The sequence below is a fragment of the Nicotiana tabacum genome, chromosome 16, assembly GCF_000715075.1.
Source record: "Nicotiana tabacum cultivar K326 chromosome 16, ASM71507v2, whole genome shotgun sequence".
NCBI lineage: Eukaryota > Viridiplantae > Streptophyta > Magnoliopsida > Solanales > Solanaceae > Nicotiana > Nicotiana tabacum.
Genome location: NC_134095.1, coordinates 161,287,247 through 161,305,292, shown reverse-complemented (window position 1 = coordinate 161,305,292; position 18,046 = coordinate 161,287,247). Strand labels below are relative to the sequence as shown.

General features: G+C 37.9%; 2 protein-coding genes across 2 annotated transcripts; both read right to left on the bottom strand.

The window, feature by feature from the left end:
* Positions 1–893: 893 nt before the first annotated feature.
* Positions 894–1,671, bottom strand: LOC107765152 (uncharacterized). Its single transcript, XM_016583761.2, has 2 exons — positions 1,498–1,671; positions 894–1,322 (listed from the first exon to the last, which is right to left on the bottom strand). Exons 1-2 carry the CDS (start codon positions 1,577–1,579, stop codon positions 1,024–1,026), a joined length of 381 nt encoding a protein of 126 aa, XP_016439247.2. The 5' UTR covers positions 1,580–1,671; the 3' UTR covers positions 894–1,023.
* Positions 1,672–2,725: 1,054 nt separating this feature from the next.
* On the bottom strand, positions 2,726–3,034 carry LOC107765153 (monothiol glutaredoxin-S6-like). The gene has a single exon (XM_016583762.2). The coding sequence runs from the start codon at positions 3,032–3,034 to the stop codon at positions 2,726–2,728; it is 309 nt and encodes a 102-aa protein (XP_016439248.1).
* Between the last annotated feature and the right edge of the window lie 15,012 nt (positions 3,035–18,046).

The following is an 18,046-nucleotide window of genomic DNA, read 5'->3' as shown; positions in this document are numbered from 1 at the left end:
TGAACATATATTATAACATAGCATAAAAATTAATATTCCATAAAAAGCTGGCTTTTATATAGAGATATTGTTATAGAGAGGTTTGACTGTATAAAATAAAACTACCATCAAATGTACTGTTGTATTGGTCAAAATCTGACCACAAGTGGGTTATCATTAAAAAAAATGGTAAGGGGTCGATCAAACGGTAGTTGTACCCACGAGGCGTAATAGCAACGAGTACCTCGGCCACTGTCGAGATCGAGCCGTCAGAAGGCCTGCACGACAGCACGTACGACGTAATACTTGGGAAGGCAAGGAAGAGTATAGTCATGAGAGGGTACGTTGGATAAAGACCATTGAATAATTCTTTATTTAATTAATATTATATATATATATATATATATATATATATATATATATATATGAGGGGAGAAAGCAAGAATGGGGGCTCCCATCTAAGAAAAGAGAGGAGCAAGGCATCAAAGACAAGAACAAGAGGAGATCTCCAACAACGAACCAACAGTTCAGATTTTGGCTATAACCCTTCGTAATCATTATTGTTGAATCAACAAAGATAGATCTCATAGTTACCAACAACTTCCCTCTTTTCCTTCTTTACTCTTACAAGTACGGAACAATAAATTAAAGATGTAAGCTTATTATTTACATTTAATGTTTATCAATCATCTTAAGGAATGTTATATAAGTCTGGCCTACTTCGATTTTTATATTTAATATGTTTGGATCTAGAGTTAATTATGTTTGGCTAAGATTTACTCTCCATTTCTCTATTAATTAGTTTAACTAAAAGGTTCAACACTTTTTTGGTCAAACAACTGTAACAAACTATAATATATCAATACAATCTAAGAACAATAGTAATAATAATAATAATAATAATAATAGCAGCATCCATAATAATTATACAAGGCAACATAATTAAATGGAAATGGGAAGTAAAAATTAGGTGAATACAACCATGCACGCCAACGAGTTTCTTCAAATGAAGGATCTTTAGAATTTCCAATGCTTGTTGTATTATCAACCAGTCTTAGGATTAGGTGGCGGTGGTTTGCGCGGAGCTGTTGCTCTTTCTGCTATTGTATCATGGATCCCTTCTTCTTGCTCTTCTTCTTGGACCAGCTCTTGTCCTTGTGCATTTCCTTGTTCATCTATTATTGATATCGGTGGTGGTTCAAGTACCACCACCCGTCCTGGTTCATCTATCAGTGGTGGTTCAAGTACCACCACTCGTCTCGGTTCATCTATCGGTGATGGTTCAAGTACCACCGCCCGTCCTGGTTCATCTATTATTGACATCGGTCTTTGGCTTTGTGGATCTGATAAAATTGAAGAACAACAATAATTACGTCTTAATTTCAAACATATTAGGTCGCTATATAAATTCTCACTGACAAAATTAAAGACATCTACCAAAATAGCACAGTTTGTACAATGAAAATTAAGAAAAGAGTGAATTTTTCTGAACAAATTACCATTGCAACTCTTTCTTACCTTTAGAAGATTTTCCACATGAAACAGGGTATTCGGACATATCTTGAATCTTATTCCTCGTATCTGCGATGAAGTTAGCCATTTTTTCTTTTCTTGTATAAGCTGTATATATTGTTTGCCACGTATCAAAATGAACTTCATAGGAGCTTGAGAACCATGTGAGAAATTGTTAATTTCGAGATGTGACAACTAATTGTTGCTATTCACGTAATTGCATCTCTTTGTCAAATAAGAAGGTTGACTATTGATTTTCTTAAAGTTGGAGTATTGAAGGGGAATATTTAAGGTGCCTACCTAATCAATTCTTTTACCTTTTGTTACAATTCAATTGGATATAATTCATGTGAAGTTAGATATGTTGTCTACAAAAGGGATGCAATTTGGGACAATTAATTCGATTCTACGTACCCGCACTAGTAGCTTATTGTTGATACAAAGAAATATTGACAAATGTATAAAATAGGGAGAAATTATGCGATACAATAAATATATACATTATATTTACCATTCGTAACTATACTTTCAAAAAATTACCATTTGTAACTATATTTAAATTTTGTAGCAAAAAAATCCATCTGAAAGTACTAAAACAAGATATTGGTTGTTTTGAGCTGAAACAAAAGAGCAACTAGTTCTTGTAGCTCAATTGGTTAAACCACCAACTTAATAAGCGGAATTTTTGAGTTTGACTCTCAACAAAAGCATTTTATTTTATTTTTTTATATTTTGTCTTGGTTGTATTCATTGCGAGAAATTTAAAATACTTCACATATTCAGAATCAGTCGAGACGACAGAGATTAATATATAATGGAGCATGATCAGAACATGATATCGATATCTTTCCCATGTCTTTGTTGCTCATTAATTAGAGTTGTTTGATGAGAAATTGTGCACGTTATCATTATTAAGAGCTTGATATTATTTAGTTCATATAGTAGACAATGCTCAATCTCAAAATGAGTTGTAAAAATAATAAAACACTAACACATATATGTAACCACACACTGCATGTAGTATATATAAGATATGATGAATACCTTAGATTAAAATGCAATACATAAAGATGTTCATTTCTATTAGTTTCTTTTATAACTGTTATTGTATAACATTATTAGTACATCAAGAAGCAAAATAGGAGAAAAAGAGCAGTCCGAAGCTAGAAGACTCTATTAGTGGTTGATATTTATTATCAAAACTCCTAAAATTGCTACCTATAGTCATTAAATTTTACACCCAAATGGCATTAGCCCTAATGAGCAATTGTTTCAGCTTGCTTCTCACATTAAGGCTCATGATTTCATTAGAACCACCAATAAACTCATTCCCTATAAATACTGCTGGCACACTTGGCTGACACCCCAGTTCAATTAGTGCCTTCTCTATTTGCTTCCCATTTGGATGTCTATCGAGCTCGTAAACAGTAGGGTTTGCTCCAAAACTACGGATTAGGGTTTCGATGCTATGAGAAATGCAACAACTACTCTTGCTGAATATCACCACTGGACTTGCTGCTCCCAACTTCATCACCATATCCATATTGTTTATATGTTCAAGAAATAATGTGTTTAATTATTGGCAAAATGCCAAGATTTTATATAGCTTTTGGTTAAGAGGAAAGAAAGCTACAGGAAATAGTGAAGGATTGCTTGACTTGTTGTGAGAAACATGAACCTCACATGAAGCTATATATAGAGGCATTAGCAGCGCTATGTTAGTTTTATTTGAAAGGGTGAAAATTTCTAGAAGAATTACAAGTTGGTGAATATATCTAGATTTTTCTAGATCATTTGCATGATAAGGGCAAGTATGCCTTATCTACCTGGATTTTAAAGTAGCATAACCCACTCAAGCTGAATATGAAAAGAATATAATCATCACTTTGAAATATTATTCGCAGAACATATGTCACTAGCTAAAGTTCTTTGATTGTTACTCGATTTTTGGTTTTTTGTCCTGTTTCTTTCTTAGTTATTTTGAAAGGGAGCTTTGTCATAACTGGGCGTAACGTGTTCGAGTCGTGAAAACAGCCTCTTGCAGAAATGCAGGGTGAGACTCCATAAAGTAAACTTTTATGGTCCGATCCTTCCACGGACCCAACTCATAACAGGAGCTTAGTACATCAGACTGCCCTTTTTCTTAGTTATTTTATCTTGTTTGGTTAATGTACTAATATGTTTAAATAATCTATCCAGAATTCATTAAGTAAAACGATTGTAGTTTTAAAACTTATAGAGTTATAGCGACTTTTTTCTTTATTAATTAGTTTTGACATGAATAATTTTTTTTTCTTTTTGTAATTTCCCTCTTGAAAACAATGTATCTGCTTGTTCGAAAAGAAATATCCAACTGTAGTAATCTTTTTATGTACGACCAAAGATTTTGGAATCTTACTTTCGATATGAGAAAAATTGAAATTGTTATCAGAATATATACTCATAAATATGCTGTTGAAATCAAATCCACATTACTATCCGTACCGAAAAGGAGTAGGAGGAGGTACTTGGAATTTTCTAATAGTCTGGTTCAAATTCCTATTTTGGAATAAGGGAATGTAGTACTGATTTATCACCAATTGATCTAAATATTCCAACCAGAAAATAGTCCGTTACTACCTCGAAAGGTCGCATATCGTCATATTATTTTAGTTTCTCTCGTTAAGGTATTTGCTCTCTCGTCACACTTTATGATAAAATGAAAAGTTTAGAACTAAATTAATTTCAAATATAAATTTTGGTACGGTTTATTTTCATAAAGTTAAAAACATATCCTAACTATTTGGTATTGTTATAGATTTACATAAAAAGCTACAATTTTATTTAAAACCCTAATAATCAGTATGATTTGGGTTGCTTGGTCTAGTCGATTTCTAAATATGCATCGACACTCTTTTTTTAAAGAAAAAAAATCGACACCCCTAGTTATTGCCAAACACAAAATTTGAACTCCCATTACATTTTTAAAAAAAACTCCTATTACAAGTTAATTATTTTTTCTTTTTACAATTCATAATTGAATTTAAACAAACGTAATCTTCATTAGCTCATTGATACTCCAGAACGGTAACTATTTATTATTTAATTATGATTAAGTGATAAATCTGTATATGCAAAAAATATATTATATATTTATTAGTTTAATGTAAATATGCGATGCAAATAACTTTTTAGTCTTCGAAACTAAACACAACAAAGGTGAAGGATGCACAATAGAAAATACAAAGGTACAAAAAAATAAACACTGACTACGAGTAATTTGATTTTCAGGACTTAATTTATACTATTATTTCAACCAGTCTGAGGAGGAGGAGGCGGTGGTTTGCGTGGAGCTGTTAAAATATATGCTTTAACATCAGGCTTTACTATTACGCCTCAGTCTTAAACAAGTTGATGTCGACTATATAAATTTTTACATTTTTTTAAAGCTCAACTCATACCATTGAAACTATGACACAATGTTCCTAAATGAAAATAAATTAAAAACGCAAAAAATTTCTAAATTGAACAAGAAAATCCTGCTAATCTAATTTACGGGAAAAAGGTTTGAAGTAAAGGGTTAAAGCACCAAGTTTTGGTGTGAAATTCAGGCATAGATTCTTTAAAAAAAATTGATAAAATAAAATTTATATATTTAAAAGTTAATAAGAAAATACAACGTATAAGTTAACATGGTTAATAAATCAAAAGATTTAGAAAGGGTTTTAAAAAATCATAGTCAAAGAAAAAATTGTTTCACGCTGCAAATAGTAACATATTCGGATAGCTTGGAATTAATGGAGGGAATAGTTTCCAACTCTTATGCTAAAATCTGCTCTCACACTGAGCAGATTTGCAGTAGCTATGTACTGCCCAAATGGCAGAAGCTTCTAGAGTACAAAAATGTAACGACTCGACCGGTCGTTTCGTGAATTATAGCCCCGCTTCCCCATTTCTGCTTCTTTATGTGCACTTCAGCTGTATTTTATCGTATCGTGTTGGTCGGTTCGGGATCGGAGTGGTTTCGGTATGATGAGACACTTAGTCTCCTATTTAGAAGTTTAAGTTGGAAAAGTCAAGCGGATGTTGACTGATCTGTAAACGATCTCGGATGTGATTTCTAATGATTCGGTTAGCTCCGTTAGGTGATTTTGGACTTAGGAGCGCGTCCGGAATGTGATTTGGAGGTCCGTGATATGTTTAGGCTTGAATTGACGAAATTGTAAATTTGGCATTTTCAGTCGGCAGTGAAAATTTTAATATCCGGGTGGGAATGGAATTCCGGAAGTTGAAGTAGGTTCGTAGTCTTATTTGTGATGCGTGTGTAAATTTTCGGATCATTCGGACGAGGTTTCGGCACCGTTTGCGGAATTCGGAAGTTTAGAGGTTCTTAGGGTTGAACCCGAGGGTGATTTGGCGTTTTGATGTTGTTTTGAGTGTTCCGATGGTTCGACTAAGTTTAAATGTTGATATGTGACTTGTTGGTATATTTGGTAGAGGTCCCGAGTGCCTCGAGTTGATTTCGGGTGGTTGACGGATCAAGGATGGGATTTGAGGAATGCTGAAGATTTTTTTCAGCTGTTATAATCGCACTTGCGGAGTGGAGACCGTAGGTGTGGGACCGCAGAAGAGAGGAAAGGGCCGCAGAAGTGGTCAAGGCTAAGAAGGGCAGGAACACATTTGCGGAAGGTGAAGCGCACCTGCGAGACCGCAAGTGCCGGGAATGGACCGCAGAAGCGGGAGCTAGGCGGATAAGTGAAAACCGCAGGTACGGCGCTTGGACCACAGGTGTGGTCGCACAAATGTGAGAATTTGAGTCGCAGGTGTTAGATGCCTGGGTAGAAGGTATATACTGAACCCTTCGCGAAATTTGAGTTATCTTCCACCATTTTTATTCGGACTTGGAGCTTTTTGGAGAGTTTTGAAGAGGGAATCATACGGGTTTTCATTGAGGTAAGTTTCTTGAGCTCAATACTCATGATTATGATAATTTTCAGTTGTTTAAGCATGCAATTAGTATAAATTAGGGATGAAATTGAGGTGTTAGAGCTTGGAAATTGGAGAGTTTGATTTGGGGATTTGAGGGACCATTTGATGTCAGATTTTGATGGATTTGGTATGTATAGACTCATGAGTGAAAGGAGTTTCTAGTTTTATGATTTTTGTCGGATTTCGAGACGTGGGCCCAGGGGCCGGGTTTGGGTGAATTTCAGGATTTTGGTCTAAATTGATAGTTTTTCGTTTAGAATTAATCCCTTGGCCTGTATTGATTACATTGTATTGCTTTTGGTTAGATTCGGGACGTTTAGAGGCCGATTCCAGAGGCAAGGGCGTCGCAGAGTAGGGATTTGACCGGTTTGAGGTAAGCAATGATTGTAAATCTAGTCCTTAGGGTATGAAACCCCGGATTGCCCATCGTTTTACTGTTTTGAGGTGACACACATGCTAGGTGACGGGCACATGGGCGTGCACCATTGGAGATTTGTGACTTGGTCCATCCCATAGCAACTATTTAGTTGCGTATTTGACTGAAATTATATGATACTTATGTGATTTAGAAAGAATTTCTATAAATTGGGTTGAATGTCATATTTGGGCCTTGTGCCGAAGTTGTTTGGACCCTTAGGGCCCTTTTCTTGTTACCCTCTCACTGTTTTGATTTAAGATCCATACTCACTCATGTTATGTTTACTGATTTCATAAACTCAGCCTTTATTACCCGTTTTGATGCATATAAAATATTATTTTGGGCTGAGCATCCTGTTTTTACTGATAGTCCAAGTGGCTTTAGAGGTTATGACTAAGTGAGGCCAAGGGCCTGTTTTATGAGGATATTATGGGCTCGGGCTGCGCGCCACAATATGTTGTTACTGATTCATGATTATGTGAGACCGAGGGCCTGATTGATTATGCCACGAGGTGACTTGTTATAGTGTTTGGGCTGTAGGAGCCCCTCCGGAGTCTGCACACCCTAGTGAGTGCAGGTACCCCGAGTGAGTGATATGATGTTTTGCCCGAGGGGCTGTTCACGAGTGATGTTTGCCCGAGGGGCTATTTATGTTTTCACCATTTTTACTCATTGTTTCATCATTTTGTTAAAAAACTGTTGAAAGAGATTTTTAAATGGTTTTATTGAAACTGTATTTTTAAACGAGATAATTTGACTCACATACTGATTTGAAAGCATGTTGTACTTACTGAAATTTCATGATGTGGACTTTATGTATTTCCTACTGTTCAGTCTTTATTTACTTTTATTACTTACAGAGTTGGAGTACTCACATTACTCCTTGCACCTTGTGTGCAGATCCAGGGTTGCTTGGCGTGCTAGCGAGCGTTGATTTCATCCGTCGCGGATCTGTCGAGTTAGAAAGGTAGTTGCATGGTGATCGCAATCCTGCTCTTCTCCCTCCTATCTTCATATAGATTGTTATTAGTTGTTTTCTAGAATGTATTAGTCTTAACATTTTCTGACAGTTTGTTTTTAGTAGATGCTCATGACTAGTGATACCCCGATATCAGGATTTTCTTTCTGCACTTTGTTCTTCAGATTTATCTTATGAAGTCTTATTAATTAAATAGCTTGGAGAAGTCTTTATTTTGAAATATCGGGTTGTTTTGGCAAAAGAGTCGGCTTGCCTAGTACTACGATAGGCCCCATCATGACTGGGCAGTTTGGGTCCTCACAAGAAATGAAGAAGAAGCGGGCATTGAAAAATAATTCTCTTCTATTCATTCTCTAAAGATACATGGTATTTATACAAGTAATGCGCTTAACTAACATTAACTTATGAGGTGGACATGAGTTGACATTAAGTGTATGTATTAACCGACTAATTGGCATACTAACTACCATAACTACCACTAACTAACTTGAGCTCACAAGACTCCCCCTCAAGCTGAAGGGTGCAATATATTCAGCACACAAAGCTTGCTGAGAAGATGAACATGCGAAGCTTGAGAGAGACTCTTGGTGAGTAAATCAGCTTGTTGGTCCTTGGAATGGACATAGATAGTCTGGACCACCCCTTCCTTGATCTTATCATGAATGAAATGACAGTCGATCCCAATATGCTTTGTTTGTTCGTGAAAAAATAGGATTAGCAGCCAATTGTATAGCAGATTTGCTGTCACATTGCACTAGAAAAGGAAGCTTGATGGGAACTCTCATCTCTTGAAATAGACCAAGAAACCATGTGACTTCGGCTACAGCTGAAGCCATGCTACGATATTCAGCTTCAGCTGAATTTCTGGACACTGTTTGTTGCTTCTTTGACTTCCATGAAATAAGAAATTCATCAAATTTTACCACATAGCCTATTACTGATCTCCTAGTATTGGGGCAAGCTGCCAATCAGAATCACACCAACATTGTAACTCTGATGCAGGACCAAACCTCAACCATATACTTTGGCCTGGAGCATTCTTCAGATATCTTACCACCCTAAGAGTAGCCTCCCAATGAACTTCTTAGGGTGTTGCATGAACTAGCTCAAGGTGTGAATAGCATTGCTAATATCATGTCTTGTTGTAGTCACATATATCAAACAACCAATCAATCTCTGATATGCACTAACATCTTCTAAAGGTGAGCCGCCTGTAGAACCTGCTGCCTAATCATATGCAATTGTTGTTAGCTTGATATTGGTCTCTAAAGGGGTGATTGTTGACTTGGCACCACTGAGTCCCATTTCAGAAATGAGTTCTAGGACATACTTCTTTTGATTCAAAACTACCCCAGTTGCTGACCTTAAGATTTCAATGCCCAAGAAGTACTTGACCTCACCTATGTCCTTTAGCTTGAACTGCTGATGGAGTATGTCACGACCCGGAATTCTCACCTTCAGGATCGTGATGGCACCTAACATTTTACTTGCTAGGCAAGCCAATGTTAGAGGATTCTTTAAGCCAATTTTAGTCAATTTCAATAACAAAATCAATTAAGCCAAATAGAAGATAAAACTCATTGCGAAATAACATAAAGCACATAATGTCTAATACAATCCGGATCTAGATTCACAACTCACGAGCTTCTAGTATTTTCTAGAAATAGAGTCTGAAATAAATACAACTGTTTTTTAACGAAAAGAAATAGTAAAATAGGGAAAATAAATGGGGACTTCAAGGTCTGCGGACGACAACAGATCTACCTCGAGTCTCCAATGAGAAAATCCAAGCTGCTACGCCTCACGAACAGCTAGGGCTGATACCAAAGTTTGCACAAGAAGTGCAGATTATAGTATAAGTACTACCGACCCCATGTACTCCGTAAGTGTCGAGCCTAATCTCGACGAAGTCGTGACGAGGCTATGGCAAGACACCCACATAATAAACATGTGCAGATAGCAGCATACATAGAAGATAACAACAAATAAAAGCTAAATATGTACTATTGGGAGGGGGACATGCTAAAGGGGATACAGGATACGAGAAATACAGTGGAAATGATAACCAGAACAGTCAATATGCTTTTAACCAATAAAAACAATTAAATACAATGAAAAAAATTGCAGGGCATCACCCTTCGTGATTTTACTCTCAACTTCACAATGAAACAATGATACTGCACGGCATCACCCTTCGTGCTTTTACTCTCACTTTTGTCACGACTCAAAACTAACCCTGTCGTGATGGCGCCTATCGTGGTACTAGGCAAGCTGACACACTACCAAAACCAATCAATATTTTCATTTTGAAGATGAAACCAAGCTATTTAACAATAAACCTTCATAAGGAGTTTAAATCAAAACTAAAGTATGGAAAGAAGGCCCGATATCGGGGTGTCACTAGTCATAAGCACTTACAACAACCGTCTGATAGTATATGAATCAAATCATCTGGTTTTAAAATCCAGTTTTCGGTAAAAATCATTTGAAGATGTGTAAAAACCATTTAAGATATCTTTCAGCAGTTTTCAAACAAAGTGATAAAACAGTGAGTAAAAATGATGAAAACATAGTCGGCCCCTCGTGCAAAACTCACTCACATACCGCCCTTCGGGTAACATAAATCATAAACAGCCCTTCGGGAAACATAAATCATAAACAGTCCCTCGGGCAATCATCAGTATCACTCATATACATCCCTTTGAGTATATCTCACAATCACTCGTAAACAACCATCGGGCATAACATGAATCAAGAATAACCTCTCGGGTAAAACATCATATCACTCACTCAGGGTACCTGCGCTCACTGGGTGTGTACCGACTCCAGAGGGGCTCCTACAGCCCAAGCGCTATAATAAGCCACCTCGTGGCATAAATCAAGCAGTCCCTTGGCCTCATAAACAAGCCACCTCGTGACATAAATCAATCAGTCCCTCGGCCTCACAAAATCATGAATCAGTAACAACATGTTGCAACGTGCAGCCCGATCCCATAAATATCCTCACAAAAATAGGCCCTCGGCCTCACTCAGTCATAAACCTCTCAAGCCACTTGGGCTATTAGTAAAACAGGGTGCTTAACCCCAAATAACATTTTTATGCATCAATACGGAGTAATAAAGACTGAGTTATGAAATCAGTAAACATAGCATGACTGAGTATAGATTTCTAAATCAAAACATTGAGAGGATACCGCTAAGGGTCCAAACAGCTTTGGCACAAGGCCCAAATATGATACCCAGCCCAATTTATAGAAATTCTTTCTAAATCAAATAGGTATCATATAGTTTCAGTCAAATATGCAACTTTATAATTGCTACGGGACGGACCAAGTCACAATCCCCAACAGTGCATGCCCACACGTCTGTCACCTAGCATGTGCATCACCTCAAAGCAGTAAAATAATGTGAAATCTGGGGTTTCATACCCTCAGAACTAGATTTACAATCATTACTTACCTCAAACCAGACAAAACTCTAACTCGCGATGCTCTTGCCTCTCGACCCGGCCTCCAAATGCTACGAATCTATCCAAAATCAGTATATTATCATCAATATACGCTAAAGGAATGAACTCCACATGAAAATTATCAAATTAGAACAAAAATCCCGAATTTGGCTCAAACCCCGCCCCGGGCCCACGTCTCGAAATCTGACCAACATCAGAAAACTAAAAAGCCCATCCACTCACGAGTCTACCCATATCAAAATCATCAAAATCCGACATCAAATGACCATCCAATTCCCCAAAAACCACCTCTCCAATTCTCTTCCCTTTTCCCCCAAATTTACACCCCAATTCCCAATTTAGATGGTGAAAATCAAAATACAATTATGGAATCTAACAGAAATCAAGTGAAGAACACTTACCCCAATCACCTCTCTGAAATTACCTTCAAAAATTGCCAATTCAGTGGTCTCTAACTCAAAATATGAAAAATGGGCTCAAACCCTCGATTTTGATATTTAACACTGATGCCCAGATTTTACTCTTCGCGAGCGCGCTAGTGCCCTCGCGTTCGCAAAGCACAAGCTGTCTCGGATCAAAAGTTCCTCCTTCGCGAACGCGAAGCCTTAGCTAGCTGACCCTTTGCGAACACGGAACAAACCACACGAACACATAGGCTTATCCTCCTGAAGCTCCCCAAAGGCTGTTGACTCTATGCAAACGCAATGACCTGGTCGCAAATGTGTAGCCTTAAAGTCCAAAACCTTCGCGAACGCGAGAACTACATCGCGAATGCAAATAACAACTCAGCTTCCCCTCTCAAAAATGCCTTCGCGAACGCGAGAGCCCTCTCGCGAACGCGATGAAGGAATTTTCTGCAATAAAATACCAGAAAAATTTACCAGCTTCCAAAACCAAGAATTGATCCGTTCACCACCCGAAACTCACCCGAGGCCCTCGGGACCTCAACAAAACATGCCAACACATCCCATAACATCATTCAAACTTAGTCAAACCTTCGAATCACTCAAAATACCAAATTACTCTCGGATTCAAGCCTAAGAACTTATGAACTTTCAAATTTCACAAACGACACCGAAACCTATCAAATCACCTCCGAGTGACCTGAAATTTTGCACGTACATCACAAATGACACTAAGAAACTACTACAACTTTCAGAATTCCATTCTGATCGTGGTATCAAGCTTTCCACTGCCGATCGGAAACGCCAAATATCTAATTTCGTCAATTCAAGCCTAATTCTACCACGGACCTCCAAATCACATTCCGGACGCGCTCCCAAGTCCAAAATCATCTAAAAGAGCTAACCAAGTAATAAAAATCCAAATCCGAGATCGAATACTAAAAAGTCAAAACTTGGTCAAACCTTTCAAATTTAAAGCTTCAAGCTGAGAATTGTTCTTCCAAATCTATTTCGATTATCCTGAAAACCAAAATCGACGATTTACATAAGTCATAATACATCATACGAGGCTAGTCATGCCCGAGAACTAGCGAGCGAAGTGAAAATGCTCAAAATAATCGGTCGGGTCGTTACATCCTCCCTCATTAAAATATGTGTTCGTCCTCAGACGTGCCCAGAGTTGTTCCAAAAGCCATCAAATCGCCATCTATCCCCACTATGCACATACCCGGGGGTGATCCCATGTCACCCTATCCCATATAGGTCTGATAGCATAACATAACTGAAATTTCGCATTCCAGCCTAGCCCATAAGCCTTAGAACTAAATTTTGACTTCCGAAATTATCTATAAGATCAGAATCTCACATATATACATTGTATAAGTCCGAACAAGTTGTATCTAACCATATCTGCAATTCAAGATGAAATCACATGATATACCACACAACTCAAACACCCATAGCGATAACTTCTATTCATAGCAACTGCTCAAACAATCCAATTCCGGTAATAAACCTCTTATCAAACCAAAGCCTCATTCCAACACTTTCGTATACTGCCAATGATGAATGAAGCACGCAGAAAGTCATAACCGTTCGTCAGATTAACCAGTCATGGAGCTCCATCTCCTTTGGCAAGGACCATAGTAAATATTTAAGCCGAATTCCGATATTATCCTTTCAACATGCTGAAATCGAATCCGATAGTATTCATTCTAGATCTCAATGACCTCATCTCATACAACACGACTACTCTAGTGACATGAAACATTGATACAATCTAAAGCCACAACCTGCGCACCAATAAGTAACAATCTAAATGTACTCAAATCATGGAAAAGATGACTCAAATGAGAGAGATGTACCACAAGATCACCGGTACCACCACAACTAATGCTAAGAACCCATTACACATCGTAGAACCAGCACACACGGATTTAACCTGAAGGATTGTACCTCCACATAACTCTGCTACAACACGTGACCTCATCCAAACACTGGTCTGCATTATATACCTCGAGCCACTCTACTCAAAATCTATAACCATTTGGAATTCAACATCAAGGACCCAAATTGCATTATCATAACCATGGAGAAGCAAATAATGCAATGCTATACCATTCCGAAAAACATATCCAATGCGCAATCAATCATGCAACACCTAAATACCCGTCTCACTCAAATTCCGCTATAAAGCCCAAATAAAACCATATCATTTGTGTATAAAATCATCAAATCACAATCCCGCGTAGCATACAATAGTAGCTCACAAACAAATATCGGAACACGAATAAGCTTATCAACAACTGAATGGCACCTCATTTAACAATAGTAGTTCAGAGTCAACATATCCGACTCGATACAGAACACACATCCATATTGGGCCTACCAATGAAGCCCAAATCAACTTTGGTCACCCACAATAGATGAATAACTTTCCTAAATTTCACAATGACTGAATCATGGCACGTACAACATCTGACTAGCTTTGACCACATCTTTACAGTTCACAACCACAAAATAACCTGTTTATGAGAACTCTTAGTCTCCAAATCCATAAAGCACAAGAATCACCATATTCGATCTCAACTCTACCGCCTGGATATCTAACACACCTCTAATACTCGATCATTTCATGAGAGGTACTCCTATAATTCTTCTGTTCCACCAAGCAAACTCGAATATCAGCAGTCGATCAAACAAGAGAGTGCCACAATAAAAATGAAGTATCCTAACCTAACCACATTGCCCTTTCAGAAATGTTTACCCTCATCAAGCCGAACCAATTCGTAATATCATTTACCTAGTCATCTAAAATTGTCCATGCTGCCTAAGAATTTATGACCTTCATTTCAGAATTGAATTGTGACCTTACACATGCAAATCTCAACCCAACACGACGTACCGCATATACCATGACATCCTATGATAGATATGACAACTTCATAATCCACTCCGAGCCACAAGCAACTACGTACTCAACTAGACAAGAACTTTCTATTTGATCCCATTTGGGAGAAAATAACCATACATCACATGCTCCTCACGGTGTAGAAAATATACATCTCTAACCATGGTAGAAACCATCAAGAACTCTCTGAATCTCATTTGCACAAAACTAAACCGTCATGACTAAATCCTTCTAACTCAACCAAGCTACACAAGTCACCAAAAACCCAAGAGCATTGCCACAAGACACCTGTAGAAACTCATTACCTCATAAGCACCCAAAGAACTAATCATATCCCTTACCATGCCGATCCGACCTACTACCAAGCTGTCTTATTTATCCAAAATTCCTTCTAAATTACTTCAAATTGATACTCCTCCTTGCCATAATAGTGTAATCCTCAACCAGACTTACCACACGAGACCCAAGCACAAAACCACACCGTCTAAGGCTCATAAGCCGAAGAATACTCTCTCAAATACCCCCAAAAGCACCACATTCAAAATACTTACCCTAAAGAGACTTTCTGCGAATCTAAAGCTATTACCCACACCTTCTTGATACTGATATGTAGAATCCATAATGATATATAAATGCCATAAGTCTTGACAACATTCAATGTAAACCTCAGTTTCTAACCAAGCACACAACCTGAAGAATCCCCTAATTGTTACATATACATCTTAAATCCATTAGAACCATTCTCAGGAGTCATCCCCTCTGCTCAAACCTCAATTAGACTGATCAAACGAACTGAATGACATGTACCCCATTAGCACTCCAACACCCCAAGAAGTAACCCCACCTTAATGTAACTAAATAAATTCATGTTTCATGCACATTACATCCTTCATCAATAACAATTCAAGTCATTCTGTGATTCTTATACACCCATCAAGCATAACACAACCCCTATCCAAAATTTCCTTTACTTGAGTCATCCTCGATCTCAATCCATGTAGGCTACAACTGATTCGCCAGTATACCTCAAACTGAAACTAATACGACACTAGCCGTGCAATCAACCTATAAATAGCAGACTCCCCACTTGGCTCAATGCCATAGGACAAAATACACAAAACTCACAATGTCCATACTATATTACTGCCATAATACCATAGTGAGATTTAACTAAATCCTTCATAAGCTCGTGCAACACAAACCCTCTACTACTTTAAGTCATCTGCAAATATCGCATTCACCCTTGTAACAGTCAAGACAACTCTCATACGCGATCCAAACTCAAACTACAGCACATATAATTCACTAGTAAAGGAGGACTCTCTACAAAACAGCATAGGGATCACACGCCCTCAGGACACCTCACAAGAGATAACCCACCTGCTTTGTCTCAAACTAACATCTCTTTATACCTTTCCACTGTCATAAACATCATGCAATAACTTAATCTTCCTGAGTCTGAACTCATATCACGACAGGAAATATACTTCATTCCCCAACTAAACAACATGAAAAAATCCTTCAACACACCCATTACTCGGGGCTATACATCAAATCAAGATGGAAATCGAGCACCAAATAGTCCTTTCTACCCTCAAGTAGACCCTCCTTGTCACATCCAAATCATATGAACACAGCTCGTAGTCACATCATACTCATCACATAGCCATCTATCCATCACTTCCACTAATAGGGACACTACCGAACATATAAATCTAAAATCACGTGCTCACACAATCAACACCTCAGTGCTCAAGATACAGGCAAAGACCTGGCCCAAGTCCTCCAAACTAGCCCAGTATCAACACAAAGAATCACATCGCTCCCCTCATTCGGGGAATCATAAGTCGTCGATGCACAGCTGATACCGAGTGCTCATGCACGCATACGAATGTGTGGAAGGAATTCAAAGAGTTATATTTCAAGCTGAATCAATGTCGCACGATAAGAATTCAAGAATGAGGGATTTCCTAAAGGTTCTGCAGTCTCTCAAAGATAAGTACAGACATCTCTGTACCGATTTGCAAGACTCTACTAAACCCTCTCATGACCCATGAGACCTATGTCACCCTTCGTGCTTTTACTCTCACTTTTGTCACGACTCAAAACTAACCCTGTCGTGATGGCGCCTATCGTGGTACTAGGCAAGCTGACACACTACCAAAACCAATCAATATTTTCATTTTGAAGATGAAACCAAGCTATTTAACAATAAACCTTCATAAGGAGTTTAAATCAAAACTAAAGTATGGAAAGAAGGCCCGATATCGGGGTGTCACTAGTCATAAGCACTTACAACAACCGTCTGATAGTATATGAATCAAATCATCTGGTTTTAAAATCCAGTTTTCGGTAAAAATCATTTGAAGATGTGTAAAAACCATTTAAGATATCTTTCAGCAGTTTTCAAACAAAGTGATACCTCTGAGTAATCAACACCCGCTACCAGGTTCAGAAATACCTAGATTTGCACACAAGGTGCAGGGAGTAATGTGAGTACGCCAACTCAGTAAGTAATAAAAGTAAATAAAGATTGAGCAATAGTGATAAGCAATAAAACATATACAGTTCATATCATGAAATCTCAGTAGAATATAACATGCTTTTAAATTAGTATATGAATCAAATCATCCCGTTTTTAAAATCCAGTTTTCGGCAAAAATCATTTGAAGATGTGTAAAAACCATTTAAGACATCTTTCAGCTATTTTCAAACAAAGTGATGAAACAGTGAGTAAAAATAATGAAAACATAGATGGCCCCTCGGGCAAAACTCACTTGTATACTGCCCCTCGGGCAAAATAAATCATAAACAGCTACTCGGGCAACATAAATCATAAACAGCCTCTGGGGCAATCATCATTGTCACTCATATACAGCCCCTCGATCATATCTCACAATCACTCGAAAATAGCCCCTCGGGCACAACATGAATCAAGAACAGCCCCTCGGGCAAAATATCATATCACTCACTCAGGGTACCCGCTCATTGGGGGTTTACATACTCCGGAGGGGCTCCTACAGCCCAAGCGCTATAACAAGCCACCTCATGGCATAAATTAATCAGGCCCTCGGCCTTATAGAATCATGAATCAGTAACAACATGTTGCGACGTGCAGCCCGATCCCATAAATATCCTCACAAAAATAGGCCCTCTGCTTTACTCAACCATAAACCTCTCAAGCCACTCAGGCTATCAGTAAAACAGGGTGCTCAGCCCAAAATAACATTTTTTTGCATCAAAACGGAGTAATAAAGACTGAGTTATGAAATTAGTATACATAGCATGACAGAGTATAGAGTTTTAAATCAAAACAGTGAGAGGATAATAAGAAAAAGGCCCCTAAGGGTCCAAACAGCTTTAGCAAAAGGCCCAAATATAGTACCCAACCCAATTTATAGAAATA